Source organism: Euprymna scolopes, chromosome 29, assembly GCF_053919585.1.
Source record: "Euprymna scolopes isolate OS-2025 chromosome 29, ASM5391958v1, whole genome shotgun sequence".
Classification (NCBI taxonomy): domain Eukaryota; kingdom Metazoa; phylum Mollusca; class Cephalopoda; order Sepiida; family Sepiolidae; genus Euprymna; species Euprymna scolopes.
This window is the reverse complement of record NC_136510.1, coordinates 35,741,308-35,759,257: the sequence shown is the minus strand read 5'-3', so window position 1 is coordinate 35,759,257 and position 17,950 is coordinate 35,741,308. Positions and strand designations below refer to the sequence as shown.

Below are 17,950 nucleotides of genomic sequence, written 5' to 3'. Positions count from 1 at the left end.
TTATCTATAAGAGAGGAAAGACTATGTTTAAGATCGTCAAACCCAAATATCAGCTGACTGAATTTGATGAACGACGTTATCATTATTATTTTTTTATTTTTTTATTTTTATGAATTAGACCTCTGGACAAATTATTCATTGTAATATATATTATATTCAATAGAGGATTAATTCTATAATAATACATACGCAATTTGCATAAATCAAAATGTCATTTTTTAAGTATATTGTATGAACGAGCAGCGCAAGGCAGACAGCTAGTTGAGATTAAAAAAACAAAAAAACTTTAAAACAGTTTCAGAACTTTAGAACTATGCAGATTGATAAAAAAAATTAATTTTTCTTGCGTTTGGTAACAGTTTTTTTTTTTGTATATTTTGTTTTCTTTTGATTTTTGATCAGTTGTACATTTGTAAACTATTTTCTTTTTCTTTCCTACTTTTTCTCTTTTTTTTGTTTCTTTTTTTATTTTGGAGCAAAAGAACATACACTTTTTTTTCTGGAACTGATCAGTTATCTTCCCCTGTTATTGCAATTTACATGTTGCTTAAATTTATTCATTTAAGCTGCTACCATCAATAAAGCATATATTGTTTGTTTGTTTTTTTATTATTATTATTACCGGTTATAAGGCTGAGCAGGGGGTAATGTAACAGTTATATATTTACAAACTTTATTTTTTTGCACAAGTTTACTATTCTGTGCAGAGTGATTAATACATAATCCAATCAGAACACTTCCCCATGAAGATGCTTTCGCTGAACTGTTTGTCCACTGTTTTTCTTGCGTTTAAACACCCAGATAGTTTATAGCAACTTGAAGTAGCATGCAATGTTATCATATCAGCTTAATGAAAGACTTGATGTATGCAAGACAACTGGCTGCAAGTCGCAACCCATTGAGCAGATGTATTTGCAGCCGTCAACTCAGCGTGCTATATGTCTGTATTTCTTCTTACTTAAACTCATTCATGGTCCCTGGTTTTTTGTTGGTGAAGCGATCTCTGAATAAAACTGATTGAAAATGTGGAGGAAGAGTGTGCCTTTACATTCAAGCTAACAGTAATCCTTACCAATAGATTTCTTTGTCAGTCAACCTTCTTTATCGAATAATTGGAGGGTTTACTTTTTGTCCAATCTGTTTGGAATTCAGGAGATTTAATCCTGGTGATGTGGTTTCTTTCAGGCTGCGATTCTGCCTTCCTCTTTCCTTCTATTATTAAGATTAGCTCTTTACATGAGTGGCTTGATTTAAAAACAATATATACAAATATAATGGTCATTTCATTTTCTTACTAAACGAACCCTAAAAATGAACTTTTCTTCTTACACTGAATTGCATGGACATTAAAGAATTCGTCATGGCAACCATTTTAATTAGAGTAAATATAAACAGTTTCACAGAGTTGCAAAAAAAGAAAAAAAATCACTAACATCCCGTCAATGTCATCTGTCATCAAATTCATTCATTCATTCATACTAGTCTGGGTGCCCAGCGTTGCCTGGGTGTTTGGAGGTGTGTGTTGAGCAAAAAAAAAAAAATAAATAAAATGTCATAGTAGGTAGGCAGGCTCGAAACTTTGACGCAAAGGTGGGAAAGACAGTGAAAGAAAATCTGACGTCTTACCCCTACTCCATGACGTGACCAGAAGTTTGGAATGTTAAAATTAGGCAAACTCAATCCAACCGATACGATGACTTGCAAAAATGGCTCACAAAAAATCGACCATTCTTTGTAGAAAACTGCCCCGTTGAGGGTGAAGGAATTAATGTTTTGGCCAATTTTTCGATATTTGTTGTCCGAGGTGTCGAGCTTTAAAATGATACCAACCTCGTGAAAATCCGTCGCCTCTGTCGAAAGTTTTAGGCTGACATCCATCCATCCATCCATCCATCCATACATACATACATACATACATACATACATACATACATACATATACTTAAACAGACAGGTGAGATTTATATTATAGATGAATCAAATACATTCTATTGTTGGCATTAGTTTGCCTGATATCCTTCTGGTTAGAATTCTTTTTAGAAAGACAGAGGGTACTTATAAAAGGGACCATGTGAAGATGACCAACGTCCTAAGTGAATGTATTTCTGTGGAACAAACTTGTGTGACTCTATGTGGCCACACCAACAGGCCACCAACTCCAGACGTTATGTAAGCTGTGGATTTTTCGTTCATCTTCTTAATTTCTTATGTTCGTATCGTCAGTTGACTGTCGATGAGGATGCACACGGTCCACAAGTAGAAAAATAAAGCAAAACACAACACAATAAAAACACAGACGCTGATACTTCACATACATATTGGTTGGAATCTGAGTGTGTGTGAAACCACGGCTACCGAGAGAGCAGGCCAATGAAGATGACAGCGTGACATCATTACCAGATCAACATGTAGGTAAAGGTATGAAGGTGCCTAAAGCTTCCGATGTTCAACCACGTGGCCATAAAATATATTTTTCGTTGCCTTATAGGTGTGGCTGTTGCAATTATTTGTTTTTATTCTCCTAAAGAGAAAAAACAATTCTCCATTTAGATTATTATTACAATTATAATAATTGCACATTGGGATAATTTTAATCAAACAAAATATAACGGTAAGTGAACTTTTATTTCTATCGAAGGAACTTTTATTTCCAATGAAGGAATTCGAATATTTCATTTCATTTATTTTTTTAACTGCAAAACAAACAATTTTTATATGAGAATATTTTTCAGTCCGTTTTTTTTAATAATAAATAAAACGTTTCATTGAGTATTTCCAAATATTTTAAAGTTAGAAGCATTTTTCACGACAGTTTTTTTTATTTGTTTTTTTTTGTTTTGTTTTTTAACTAAGAATGAATTCAATATTTTAGCACCGGGCGTAATTTATTTCTTTGAAATTATTTAAAACTTGAAAGTTGTTGTTTGTTTTATAACATTTTATCTGTAACTAATTTATGACTGAAATGGGAAATGAAATAGGAAATTCTCTCCAGAGACATACGAACACAAATTCATTTAAAAAATTCATTAACTAATCAGTTTTAATTAAAGTTTTGATACGAACTAAAAATAAAGAGTATATTAAATTTTAGTTAACATATTTTCTTGTGTTTTATCTTATAAATAAATGTTGTACGCACCGTGCTGAAATAATAAAGTTATTTAGAAAGCCATTCTTAACGGGGGGGGGGGGCTTTCTAACTACTCTGCACTTTCATCTAACAATTTAATGAAAACAAAAGACACCATAAAAATGTAATTTAACTTGAAAATCCTGTCTAAAATATAGCACGGTACGTACACTGAACAAGCACCATTATTATTATTATTATTATTATTATTATTATTATTATAGCAATAACAACAATAATTAAAAAAAGGTGCTTCACGAGGAATGTGGACGGGTTTTAATTTAATGGTTGCTCCCTAAAAAGCGCATACAAAAAAGGTTTTCATTGGTTTATTTAATCACGAAAACATTTTTGAAGGTACTATTTGAGGTAAAAAAAAAGGCCGAAAGCATTATTTGAATATGTATGAAAAAATAAATGCAACAAAAAATAAAAATATTAGCGTGGAAAATATAATATAATAATAAAAATAAATTAAAACAAAATGAAAATTAATTAAAAACAAGCACAAAATAAAAGCATAAATCAAATTTAATTAAAGAAATTTTTAAAAATTCAAAAGATAAAATACATGCTCGATTACAAAAAAAAGTGTATGAGATATATACGAAGAAAGTGAAAGAAACCCTCATGGAGCAGCCATTAAATTAAAACCCGTTTACGCAGTCTCCACGTTCCCTGTGAAATGCCAATAAAAACTGTAGTTGACATCGACTGGCGCCACACCAAGTTGTGGTGTAGGGTCAGATAGGATGAAAAGTCCGAGGTGGGAGAGTACTAACAAGACCTCCACTGGAAGTGCGCAATTAAAATCTGGTACTTTGGGGAGGCATTTTGTCACCCAAACCCCAGGAAACACCAATGCCCAATGCTAATGAAAAATCAATGCAAACGGCTGTTGCGATAATGTGCAATCATCTGCATGAGTGGTCAAGAGGTGGAGAACATTGGAAATCTGAGGAGACTTATTGTCACACTTCTCCAGCGAATACCACAGGTTACTGCCAGTGAGCGACCACTGATGATGGCCTGTGAGACAACTAGTGCGTGAAACAGTATTAATAATGTCCCCTCCCAAATTCACCACCACCCGTAGATGTTTACTATATTTTCTTAGTTTTTAGCCAATGTTCACATTATAGTATGATTGTCTTTTAGTAGCTATGTGAACTTCATTTCGGTATTCCTGTATTCTGCACTGATATGAAAATGAAGACTATAGCGGAGTATAGGATTCCTAACCATGTAACTGATGAAAATATGCTGCACATTTTGATGAAAAACATGGGGAAAAAATGAACATAGAACAGAAAACCAAAACTTTAAATGTAATTTGTGTATAAAAAGTAATAGTTATTTAAATATTTCAACATCTAATCTTGTGGGAAAAATCCAACTCCCCAACAAGGGGCACTCTGGATAGGAACAAAAATAAAAATTGTCTCAGTCACAGCAGAGGATGAAAAGCGAAAAGAAAAACAAAGATTATTTTTTTGGAACCATGTGGGCAGCGAGAGTGATTTTAGAAGCACGTAGAAGTGCACAAGGAACTTGTAAAACCAAGATGCGAGCACAGTTTGGAAAGTACCGTGAATAAATGTCTTTTATTTCAACTAAAAAAAAATGCAGAGTCAGATTTCTTTTCTTCAGTTTTTTTTTTTTTTTGTGAGACTTTCATGTACAACGTGTTGGGTCCGTTAAAATATTACAGAAGATTATTTGGAAACACTAGAAAGGTGGCACCATGTTACACGAATATCTTGGCCCAAGATTGTAGAACTAAGAGGATACTCGGCCATGTTAGTGCATATTCTGAATCTAGCAGAGAAAACGTTTCATCATAAAAATATAGTTCTAAGTTTATTTTATACAGACTTGAGACTGTGTTGAAAAGTAATATTCATTATTGACAAACCTACTCATATGTCCGATTCTAACAGACATTTCACAAATCTCCTTGATCTTTTTCTGACCACTTGACCTGAACAATATTCATCCATATTTTATCGCCATTGGGATCTTCAAATAACTCAATTATCTCAACTAAGTTCAAAACAAGGCTTAGTGAGATTCTCCAAGAACTTCCAACAGAAACAAAACAGCCAACCGTGATGCACCTCTAAATGTGTTACTATTGCTCACAGAAATCACTATTTCAATTGCCCCTAACGAAATAGATGGTCTGGGACCAAAACCACTTTTAAAATTGTCCAAAAGCATTGCAAAAGGATTGTAGAAAACACAAAGGAATCCTGTGCCCAATCCATTAAATCTAGAGGTTCGGTTCCCATAAGTTTTTATAAATAACAAATAGGGTCGTAAGTCTTCTATTCCAACTATCATAAATCGACTAGAGGTAATCTACCTATTATCTAATAAAGCTAAATTTTTTTGCAAAAATATTCCCCTGTTGCGATTAGTTCCGCCTACTTCCCGAATTCCTCTCTATGACTGTAAACACTGACAACATCTATATATTATTACGCTTGTCACTTCGACCGTTATCATCCTATTCATAAATACACTTTAAAATAGAAATCGAATATTCCAAATCTCATCAATTGTTATTATAATGAATTCTTTTATGGAAATGGAATATTGCCAGCCAGTGTATATCTGGAGGTACAGATAAGAATACTTATAAGTTATTTATTGCCAGCCAGTATATGGTGGGTGCAGATAACAACATTAATAGGTTATCGCCAGCTTGTGCATGGTGAGTGCAGTTCACAACACTGATAAGTTATTTATCGCTAGCCATTTTATGGTGGGTACAATCACAATACTAATAAGTTAGTTATCGCCAGTCAGTGTCTGGTGAGTACTTTTTTTTTTTTTTACACAGTGATCACCACTTATCAAGGCCCGGAAGCCACTCAGGGATAAGGGTTATTGCAAGTACATTACGTTAGTGTGGAGATTTGATGAAGTGTTTACTTAAGGGGGCGGTTCATTAGAAATTTGTTAACATTGGACTTGAAGACATCCAAGTTGTAGTCCGGTGGGAAGCAGGCAGACGGAACAGAGTTCCACAGGCGTGCAGTTCTAAGAAAGAAGCTCTGTTCATGGAATCCGCATTTTGATTTAGGCACAGATATAGAGTGGGGGAAATTTTTCACAGTGGATTCAGCTAGACAGGTGTTTTTCGTGAAAGATTGGCGAGGGGGGACCAGAGATTGGAGTTCAGACGAGCACCTGCCATGGAAATAACGATAAAACAAGGATAGGCTCGCAACGTCTCTTCTGTGGGAGAGAGGTTGCAGGGTAGAGAAAAGGGCATCCCCCACTAAGCCACGAAGTCTATTTTGTACTCTGTCAAGGCAGGATAGGCTGTTTTTAGCAGCTCCTGCTCAGATATGGCAACAGTATTCCATCCTTGGACGTACTTGGCTTTTATATAGATAGAGAATTGCATCAGTAGTGAGATATCTTCTGGAGCGGTAGAAGAATCCCACCATCTTTCCAGCGACCTTAGCAACAGACTTGATGTACGTGTTCCATTTCAGATCAGGAGTAAAGGTCAAACCCAGAAGCTTGTCAAAACATGGGGCCTCACCCAGACGAGAGCCATCCATCACAATTGATGCCAGCTGGGGATCAGAGCGTTGATGATGTACGGATAGGAGTTTGGTTTTGGATGCATTAAAGATAACCAGCCACATCTTCACCCACTGAACCACGCGCTCGAGATCAGAGGAGAGAGAATCAGAGAGAACGTTGTCATTTACAGCCTTTGATGCGTTGCCGTAGATGGTCGTGTCATCAGCATAGATGTCAACGAATTATTTAAGTATGTGTTTAGGGAGATCATTGATGTAGATCAGGAAGAGAGTTGGGCCTAGGATTGACCCCTGAGGGACTCCAGCATTTATATTGTACATATATAGAGTACAGATCACAATACCAATTTAGTTATCGCCAGCAAGTGTATGCTTTGTGCAGGTCACAATACTAAGTAATTCATCGCCAGCCATTGTCTAGTGGGTGCAGATCACAATACTTATAATTTACTTATCACCAGCCAGTATTTGGTGGGTGCAGATCACAATACAAAGATACTTTTAGCAAGCCAGTCTATGGTTAGTAAAGATCACAATACTAATAAGTTATTTACTGCCAGCCAGTGTGGTGGGTGCAAATCACAATACAAATAAGTAATTTATAGCCAGCCAGTGTTCTGTTGGTGTAGGTTACAATAATATGTTAGTTATCGCCAGCCAGTGTCTGGTCGATGCAGATCAAAATACTGTTATTTTTCGCCAGCCAGTGTTTTACTTCTATTTTTTGTAATAATATATCTCAAGCAGTTCTCCTATATATTTGTCTAACAAATTATATTTGTCTAACAAATTATTTCTTCTTTAATTCATAATCTGATTGGAACTAATATCACACTGATTATTCCATTGAAGGACATTCTATTGTTTGCTTATGTGATGATGTTTTCAACTACCGTGGAATTCCCACGGGTTCTGCTAGTTTCTATTATAGTGCTTAAAAAGCTGCAACCGGAACTAGCTCCTATTCTTACTGTTGAACAACAGATAACGGGAACACATAATACAGAGGATGGGACATTTATATACTGTGTACATCACAACGACTGTGATGATAATTCTTGTTTTCCATTGTCCTAACTCTGACCTCTGGTTTATCATTATTTAGTTATTTCAATACTAAATTCTGTAGATTGCAATATGTATTCACTTTTAACTTTTGAATACTGGGTTCGATTCTAACCTTTTCCTTTTAAACAAATTTTATTTTCAAACTTATTTAAGTTGTTCCTTTAATTACTGGGACCTGTCCCCTTCCGTATGTAACATTACAAAACTGTTCAATAGTTGTTTCTCATCAGTTTGCCCAGTATTTGGTTGGTTTGTTGGTTGTTTTTGTTTTATGGCATATCAACTCTTTTCGGGTTATTTAATGCCGAATCCAAAGATTTTGAAGAAAAATTTTTTTAATAGAATATATTTGCTGTTTTCAAGTCGGTTTCTATTTAACCCATAGTTGGGACCCTAACAGGTACTACCACTCCGGGTCAGAGTGGACCTGGGAGCAATGGTAATTAAAGGGTGGCTCCACACTCCCCAAAGCCCACAAGCTGGGGCCTCACCACTGGATATAGTTTAAGGTCATATCCAGGACCCCCATTGAGGGACTTTTACCCTCTGCAGGGGGGCAGTCGGCGTATTCTAATGCCCCACCGACAGGGCCGGCCCAGTATTTAAAAATACTGGAAATCAGTCCTCTGCATCCCAGTGCAAACCAATTTGTCTCTTATGTGTCATAAGTTGTTTCAATCTGTGATAATTAAGGAACTTATTAGGTCACCTTAGCAAAAAACAATCTATTCAGCGACAAGCAATAAGGATTTTGCTCTGCAAGATCACCAGCTGTTTTCGAATTGTTGAGATGTGAATTTGTAATTTGGATTATTTTGATTATTTGGACTACGTTTCTGCCGATGTAACATCCAACTTCAGATGTATCTGCTAAAACTCGGGAATCTTTATGTACAAACTCAGGAATATACATGGAATTTTGAACGGAACCCTTTCTTGAATCCATGGGAGTAGCATACTACCCCCATGAATTAAATAAAGGGTTCCTTCGAAATTCAATAGGGATTCTTAAGTTCGACAGAAAAATTCTCAAGATTCTGGAGTTCAACAAGACACACCTGAAGTTAAATCGGCTGAAAAATTGTGAAAATGATATTCAAGATGAGAAAAGTGGGCCAAATAATGAAGACTCTAATGTTATTTGATTCAAATTTGTTATTGTGTTGAAAAGTAATATTTTAAATTTCAGTGCAACATAAAGTAATTTGCGTTTTATTTGAATTTAATTTGTCTATAATTTCCTGTATTTTTTGTCTTTCAGTTTGTTTCTTTTTTTTTTTACATAGGCATCGCCACTTATCAAGGCCAAGAGGCCACTCGAAGATAAGGGTTAAAGAGTGTACAGTAGAAATTTGACAATATAGCAATTGTTAGTAACGGAAATTCGGTAAATTTGTTAACAAGTGGGACGGCTCATCAAGAACTTGTTTACGTTAGACTTGAAGACAACCATATTTTAGTCAGCTGGAAAGCAGGGAAACGGAAGACAAGTCCACAGGCGTGCAGTTCTAAGAAAGAAGCTTTGTTAATGGAATCTACGTTTAGGTTTAGGCACAGATAAAGAGTGGGGGAATTATTGATAGTGTTTTTTTTTTTGTTTTTTTTTTTTACATAGGCATCACCACATTATCAAGGCCAAGAGGCCACTCAAGGATAAGGGTTAAAGAGTGTACAGTAGAAATTGGACATTATAGTAATCATTAGTAATGAAAATTTGGTAAAGTTGATAACTTATATGGAACGGCTCATCAAGAACTTATTTACGTTAGACTTGAACACAACCATATTGTAGTCAGCCGGAAAGCAGGAAAACGGAAGACAATTCCACAGGCGTGCAGTTCTAAGAAAAAAGCTTTGTTCATGGAATCTACGTTTAGGTTTAGGCACAGATAAAGAGTGGGGGGAATTATTGATAGTGTTTACAGCTAGACGAGTGTTTCTTGTGAAAGTTTGGCGAGGGGGGACCATGGACTGAAGCTCAGTCGAACACTTTCCATGAAAATAATGATAAAGCAGAGACAAACTCGCAACATCTCTTCTGTGAGATAGAGGTTGCAGGGAAGAGAAAAGGATATCTCCTACGAGGCTACGAAGTCTAGTTTGAACTCTATCAAGGCAGGACAAGTCCTTTCTAGCAGCTCCTACCCAGGTGTGGCAACAGTATTCCATCATTGGACGTACCTGGCTCTTATATAGATAGAGAATTGCATCAGCACTTAGATAAAAAAAAATAGAAGACAGTTCGAGAAAATAAGGGTATAAGAAAATAAAAAAGAAATAGGAATTTATACGAGAAAAATAAGGTGATAAGAAGAAAAAAGAATTAAGAGACAACATGAGAAAAAATTAGGTGGTAAGAGAATAAAAATAAACGAGAGTTCAAGAAAAAAGAGTGGATAAGCAAATACAAAAGAATTGTGAGATAATACAAGAAAAGCTGATATAGTAAGTGAAAAAGAATTACGAGAAAAATTAATACGGTAAGAGAAACAAAAAGGAGACAATACGAGAAAAAATGTAGTAGTAAATAAGAATAAGGAGACAATACGAGGAAAAATAAGGTTGTAAGAAATAAAAGAATTAGGAGACAATATAAGAAAAATATGGTAGTAGGGGAAAAAGAATAAGGAAATAATACGAGAAAAAATGAATAAAAGAATTAGTAAAAAACTTGGGTGGTAAGAATAAAAGAATTGAGAAACAGTTGAGAAAAATTTAGTTAGATAATAAAAAAGAAAGAGGAAAACTACAAGATATACAGTGGAAAGAGAATAAAAGTAAAAGGATACAAAAATGAAGTGATAAGAAAAATAGGGTAGTAAGAGAATAAAAAGTAGGATACAGTACGAAAAAAAAACTAGGGGATGAGAAAATAAAAACTATTACGAGATAATACTAGAAAACATGAAATGACATATGAAAAAATATGAGACAATACGAGAAAAAATAGCAGTGGGAAGAGAATAAAAGAATTAGGACACAATACGAGAAAAAATGTGGAAACAGTAAAAAAAAAATATACGAGAAAAAAAATGAAGTAGTAATAAATAAGAATTACGAGCAAAAATGAGTGGATAAGAAAATAAAATATATTAGATACTACGAGAAAAATCAAATAGTAAGAGAAAAGGAATTAGAAGACAATACGAGAAAAAATTAAGTGGTAAGAAAAAAAGAATACAATATAAGAAAAATAAGGGGATAAAACATAAAGGAAACAGGAGATTATACAAGAAAAAATGAGGTAATAAGGAGAAAAAAAGAATTAAGAGAAAAATGTGGCAAAAGATTAAAAAGGAATTAAACGAGAGTTCGATAAAAAGGAGTGGAAAAAAAAAAAATTTGGATACTATGAGAAAAATTATATGGTAAGTGAAAAAAAGAATTAGGAGACATCACGAGAAAAAATAATGGGGTAATAGAATAAAAATTAGGAGACGATACGAGAATAAATGAATAACGAGACAATATGTGAAAGAATGAGGTAGTAAGAGAATAATAAAATGAGGTAGTAAAAAAGAATGGGAAGATAATACGAGAAAAAATAGGTGGTGTGAGAGAAAAGAATTAGGAGACAATACGAGAAAAATGCGATGGTATAAGTAAAAATAATTAGTAGACAATACGTGATAAAGGGAGGTCGTAAGAGAATAAAAAATGAGACAATACGAGAAAAAATTAGGTGATTAAAGAAAAAAGAATTAAGAGACAATACAAAAAAAGATGATGAAAGAAAAAAACTATGAGACAATACAAGAAAACTAATGTGGCAAGAGAAAATAGAATTAGGAGATAATATGAAAAAAAAAAACAGATGGTAAGGAAAAATAGAATTTGGAGACAATATGAGAAAAAATGTGGTAAGAGAAACAAGAATTAGGAAAAAATATCAGAAAAATGAGGTGCTAAGATAATAAAGAAATAGACAATACAAGAAAAAAATAGGTTCTAAGAGAAAAGGAATCATGAGACAATACGAGAAAAAAATGAGATGGTAAGAGAATAACTAGCGGGGGTACCCGGCTTTGCCCCGGTGTTTGGAGGTGTGTGTATGTGTAAGTACAGAATAAGCGAAGCAATAACCTTGTTTAAATATTAAAAAAAGCGATGTTAAACTTCTTTTAAAAATAGGCTAAACCAAAACAAAAAAAAACGGCGAACAAACGTAAAACTTGCTTAAAAAAGAAATCGGAAAAAAAAGCAAAAATAAGGGAAAATAATGAACGTGTTCGGAAAAAAAACACAGCCAAAAGCGGAAAACTTTTAATTCAGTTAAGTCCATGGTGCGTTTTACCCAGTAGAAAGCATAGAACGAAAATTAACGTTATAATTCCATTCCAGTTTTTTTTTTAATCAACTACAAAACGAAATAAAGCAAAAAAAAAAAAAAAAATGGCATAAATAACCCTTCGACTCGGCTAAATCCATGGTGCGTTTCACCCAGTAGAAAGCATAGGACAAAAAATTCCATTCCAGTTTTTTAAGCAACTACGAAGTAAAGAAAACCCAAACTGGTGTTCCTTTGTAACTGTCCCTTGTGAACGAATCTGCAACGGTGTAAATGGTGGCAGAGGAAGGATGAATTTATTAGAGAGAAAATATTTTACTACTTCCATTGATTTTATCCGATTGTGGCAGTGAACTCTCAGCAGAAAAAAAATATAGGAATCTACGATTATCGCGGAAGTGGATAAGCAATAGGCCTATAACACACCTCAGATATTGTGCTGCAGTTTGTACATAACATGCATGAAATATCTTGATTTTTAATCCTATTAAGATCAAAATCACAGGGAAAAAAATGAGTTAATTTTATATATATTGGGATATACTAGCGGGGGTACCCGGCGTTGCCCGATTGTTTGGAGGTGTGTGTGTAAGGGGGGCTAAAGTAAAGAATAAGCAAAGCAATAACCCTGTTTAAATATTTAAAAAAAAATAACGATGTTAAACTTCTTTAAAAAATCGGTAAAACCAAACCAAAACCAAAACAAAACAAAAAAAAAAACACAAACAAATGTAAAACTTGTTTAAAAAAGAAATCGAAAAAACAAAAAGCAAAAATAAGGGGGAAAAATGAACGCGTTCTGAAAAACAAAAACAAAAAAAAAAAAAACAAAGCGAAAAGTGAGGAAAAATGGCATACATAACCCTTGGATTCGATTAAGTCTATGGTGCGTTTCACCCAGTAGAAAGCATAGAACGAAAATGAACGTTATAATTCCATTCCAGTTTTTTTTAATCAACTACAAAACGAAATAAAGTGAAAAAAATGACATAAATAACCCTTCGATTCGGTTAAATCCAGTTCAACGATTTGACCTTTGAAAACTCTACAAACTCCTCCGGTAATTTTGGGTCTAAACACTTGAAATTTTAGATATAAGTTCCTTGGACGGGGATCTAACTTAATAACTTGAGTTGAGCCCCAAACAATAAGTGTTAAGGGATCATAATAGGGGTAAAAGTTTTTAAAAAAATTGACCTCTGTGGTCTCTATCAAATTACTCAGACAATTTCTGGGCTAAACATTTGAAATTTTACATAAAGTGTATTCAGAGATGATATTTTAATTGGTTTGGGTCGAAAATTTTTAGTTACCAATATATAAATGTATGTATGTATGTATGTTTGCATGTCGGCCTAAAACTTTCGACAGAGGCGACGGATTTTACCAATATCAGTAACGTTTTGAAGTTCGACCTTTTAGACGACCAATATCGAAAAATTGGCTAAAAGTGCCTAGTTGAAGGTGAAGATATTAATCTTCACCTTCAACTAGGCACTTTTCAACGGGGGGGGGGGTCGATATTTTTGAAAGTCATCCTCTCCTTTCGATTGTCTAGCCTTAATTTAAACCTACGTCACTTCCGGTTTGGCGGGGGTCGTAACAGCAAAGACGTCAGGTTTTTTCCCCGTTCTTTTCCTCCCTCGCGGTACGGGTTCGAGCCTGCCTTCCTACTACCACTTTTTTTTTTTTTGCTCGACATACACATCCAGACACCCGGGCAACGCCGAGCTGAAAGGCTAGTATAATAGATAGATAGATAGATAGATAGATAGATAGATAGATAGATTAAACGAACCGGATGTAAGCGTCAGCGTCACACAGAAATAAAACACACACACACTATCGTAAAGGGAGATAACTCTAAGTAAATACATCGTTTAAGGGCAGATAACTCTAATCGGAAATCATGCTATAACCCAACAAATATGGCGGCCGCCTCTTACATATGTAGCCGGCTTTTAAGACGAAAAAACTTTTCCACAAAACTGTTGATCTGTCATGCGAGAACGGTCGCAGATTTTTCGAAGTTTAATAACGTCCCTCGCCCAAATATGGCCTGGCTTGAACAGAAAGCAGAGACATGGTTACAGGCATATGAAGATTTCGTCGGCCTGACCGAAGTGAAAGCGGCCCAAAACAAAGTTATCGAGGTAAGGAAAATGCCCGAATAAAAGGTCACTAAGGTTGGCCGACTTTATCGAGTTAAAAAAAAATTTTTTTTAAATAATGAAAATGACCCATCGATTTCTAATATTGATTTGATTTCTAAGTATAATTTTGTTTGTTTTGTTTTTTTAAACGTCAATAATTATTTCGACTTTTAGTTTTAATTAAAAAAAAAAAAAACTCTTAAAATTACAAAAGAGGCAGAAAAAGCAAGTGCGATCCTCCTCTTTTTAAAGTTAACTAAAACAAAAATATAATGAGACAATGTATGTTTTTTTTTTAAATATATTTTTTCCGGCCTAACCCAGAGTATAGCCCCAACCTCCTCATATTAAGGACAACTTTTGAGGTTGGGGTGTTTATTCCGAAAACCGTTCTGGGCGCTGTTTTACAATTCGTCATTGTTTTGAGGGAGATAATCCTCTTTTACTAAGAGATCCCTTCATTTTTTTCATCTCATAATTTAGGACGCTAATGATACGATCTGCTAGTGTACTTTTTGACCTGACATAGAAGTAAATGTGTAGATTAACAGTAACACTCAGATTACCCCCCCCCCCCAATGAAATTCTACATCTTTTAGGCGATTACATTTTGAAAAACTTGGATAGAAAAAAAGAAAAAACACTTATTTTAGAATTTGGAGTTGGGGATCACTTTCGTTAAAATTATCCGGTGAAATTCCATCACTCATCCTCCTCCAAAAAAAAAAAAAAAAATTAAGAAAAATCTTTGATATACGGTACGTACATCATAAAGATTTTTCTTTCTTTCTTTTTTATTTTTATTTTTATTTTTTCGTGACAGAAAACATTAGGTACTGGCAAAAATAAACGAATAAAGATAGGGGAACCCAGTTTTGAAAGCCGATTTATCATATCACTGTGAGCTAACCAGCTAAATTTTGAAGTTAAATAAATTCATTGTAAGTCTTAAGAGTTGAATTAAATAAAAAAAGAAACCCCCTTGTTTGTACAAAAAAAAAATAGCTTAATTAGCCCCCAAAAAGCGAGTGGTGTTCGCCCAAACTAAACAAATGAAGTTTTGTAAACACTACGATTATGGAAGCCCAAAATGACAGCCAATCGAAATGAAGTCATGATATTAAAAGGATGCAGACGTGCATCCGTACATTCCTATCCTGAACATTTGTATCATTTTTTTTAATTTAATTATTTTTTATGTTCCTGTTTTTAAATTAATTCCTTTTTTTAATTATTGTTCAATATTATATACAAATTATGTTACGCTGAAAGTTTCACATTCTTGCGAGCAAGGAAATTATTAAAATCTTGCATACAAAAATTATGCGAAATCTGTAATTTAAAAAAAAAAAAGTAGAAATATTTTTGCTATTATAATTTTTTTAGTGAAAATATTAAATATACAATGGTTTTTTTTTTTTTTTTTTACACAGAGATCACCACTTATCAAGGCCCGGAAGCCACTCAGGGATAAGGGTTATTGCAAGTACATCACGTTAGTGAGATTTTATGAAGTGTTTAATTAGAGGGGCGGTTCATTAGGAATTTATTAACATTAGACTTGAAGACATCCAAGTTGTAGTCCGGAGGGAAGCAGGCAGACGGAACAGAGTTCCACAGGCGTGCAGTTCTAAGAAAGAAGCTTTGCTCATGAAATCCACGTTTTGATTTAGGCACAGATATAGAGTGGGGGAAATTTTTCACAGTGGATTCAGCTAGACGGGTGTTTTTCGTGAAAGATTGGCGAGGGGGGACCAGGGATTGGAGTTCAGACGAGCACCTGCCATGAAAATAACGATAAAACAAGGATAGGCTCGCAACGTCTCTTCTGTGGGAGAGGGGTTGCAGGGTAGAGAAAAGGGCATCCCCCACTAAACCACGAAGTCTATTTTGTACTCTGTCAAGGCATGATAGGCTGTTTTTGGCAGCTCCTGCCCAGATATGGCAACAGTATTCCATCCTTGGCCGTACTTGCTTAATTTAATGATGATATCATTAGTTCGAGAAATTAAATTTTCTTCAAGTTATGTCGAATTCATTAATACGGACTTTAGGGGCTTTTTTTCGTAATGCTCCTGTAAAAAATTTTTTTTTTAAAATTGTTATAATTTACAATGCTTTATTTTCATAAAAAAAAGTAATAATAAATTCATGCATTTTTCTTTTTTACAACTGAAAACCATAACTTTAGTAAAGATATTTTTTGTGTAAAGAAAATAATACATTTCCACTAAGATTTAAATAAAAATAAAAAAATAATGGGTTCATTATATTCCGTGATCATCATCTTCTTCTTCTTTATATATAAAAAGCAAAATGTGTGTGACCATTTCGTGTATGTCTGGCAAAGGCTTTTCTCGCACACGGTCTCGGGTTTGTTACTATCACTTACAACTGTGTATATAGGTCCTATATAATAATATCTAGGAATTAGGGAAGCGCGTAGCGTATAGATTTATTTACGTCGATTTTTACAAAATTATTGCTATTTTGGCTTCTCGCGTGTTGATTGGACTTTTTAGTATAAATAAAGTGAAACTAAACTCAAACGACGTCTTCGGCATTGTGCTGGGAAAAATGTCCAGAAGCAATCAGCTTTGATCAGACAGTTGCTATTCAATCTGGACAATTGGGAGCTGCTTTCCCCTTCCCCAACATCTGTTGGGGGAAAAAACAGTTAAATTTGGGTAAACAAACCCAAACGCTGCGGGACTTCTATTTGATTTTCTTAATTAGGTCAAATGGAAGCAGCAGAATTAACTTTTTATTGCGCACGCCTGTTTTTATAGTTAAATAACCTCCTTAATGTTGTCTGTCGCCATGGCTCAATGGTTAACGTAGCACAGTTTTTTTTCACACATTAATTTCCAACTCAAGGGTACGGGTTCGATTCTCATACTTACCTACCAAAACATTTATTTTATTATTTAACCCTCCCCCCCCCCCCGGAGTTTTGATTTACCTCAAGACACCCGGGCAGCGTCGGGTACCCCCCGCTAGTCTATATATATAAAAGCGAAAATGTATGTATGTTTGTGTGTCTGCTAAAAACTTTCGACAGACGCAACGAAAATTCACAAACTCGGTATCATATCGAAGTCTCATCCTTCGCTTGAATAATATCGAAAAATTGGCCAAAAACGTTAACTTTTTCACCCCGAAATCAACAATTTTCCACGGGGGGTGGGGGGGTCAACAAAAACGGGTTTCTCGTAACGATGCCCGATTCTACGCATGCGTCAGATGATGTCATGACCTGATTTACTTTAAATAGTTGAAAACCGAACACATTTCATCTACGTCGCTTTAGCGCAGTTGGTTAGCGTGTTTGTTCATTATCTAAACGTTTTGGGTTCGAATCGTGGTGTGAGATGTTTTTTTTTTTTTTTGATTTTTTAAATTTAAATATTGAACCCTGTGTTATTTAAGCCATTTTTCACGTAACGTTCGTTTTCCTGTTTTTTTTTTTTGTTTTTTTTACTTCGCTTATTCTTAGCGACACCCGGGTATCCATCGATTTTTTAAATTTTAATATCGAAACAGGCTTATTTAAGCCATTTTTCACGTGTTCGTTTTTCTGTTTTCATCATTCATTTGCCTTGCGTTAGATTTTTTTGTGTTTTTTTTTAATGTTTTGATTCTAAAAACAAACAAACCAATTTATGCACCTCATTCAAAACTGTCCCACACAAAATGCTTACTGCTGAATAGCTATCGCAGTCACGTCAATCAAAAACGCGCACCTGTT

General features: G+C 34.5%; 1 protein-coding gene across 2 annotated transcripts in view; it reads left to right on the top strand.

The window, feature by feature from the left end:
* LOC145252585 (mitochondrial potassium channel-like) overlaps positions 1-17,950 on the top strand; it is a 388,073-nt gene that overhangs the window by 356,932 nt on the left and 13,191 nt on the right. Inside the window, exon 1 of one of the 2 annotated variants that reach the window (XM_080112248.1) lies at positions 13,848-14,202. The exons of the other annotated variant lie outside the window; for it this stretch is intronic. Coding sequence (XP_079968374.1) covers positions 13,978-14,202 — 225 coding nt within the window. The 5' untranslated portion in view covers positions 13,848-13,977. Of the gene's footprint in view, positions 1-13,847; positions 14,203-17,950 lie in introns of those variants that run through there. 2 annotated transcript variants of the gene reach the window in all.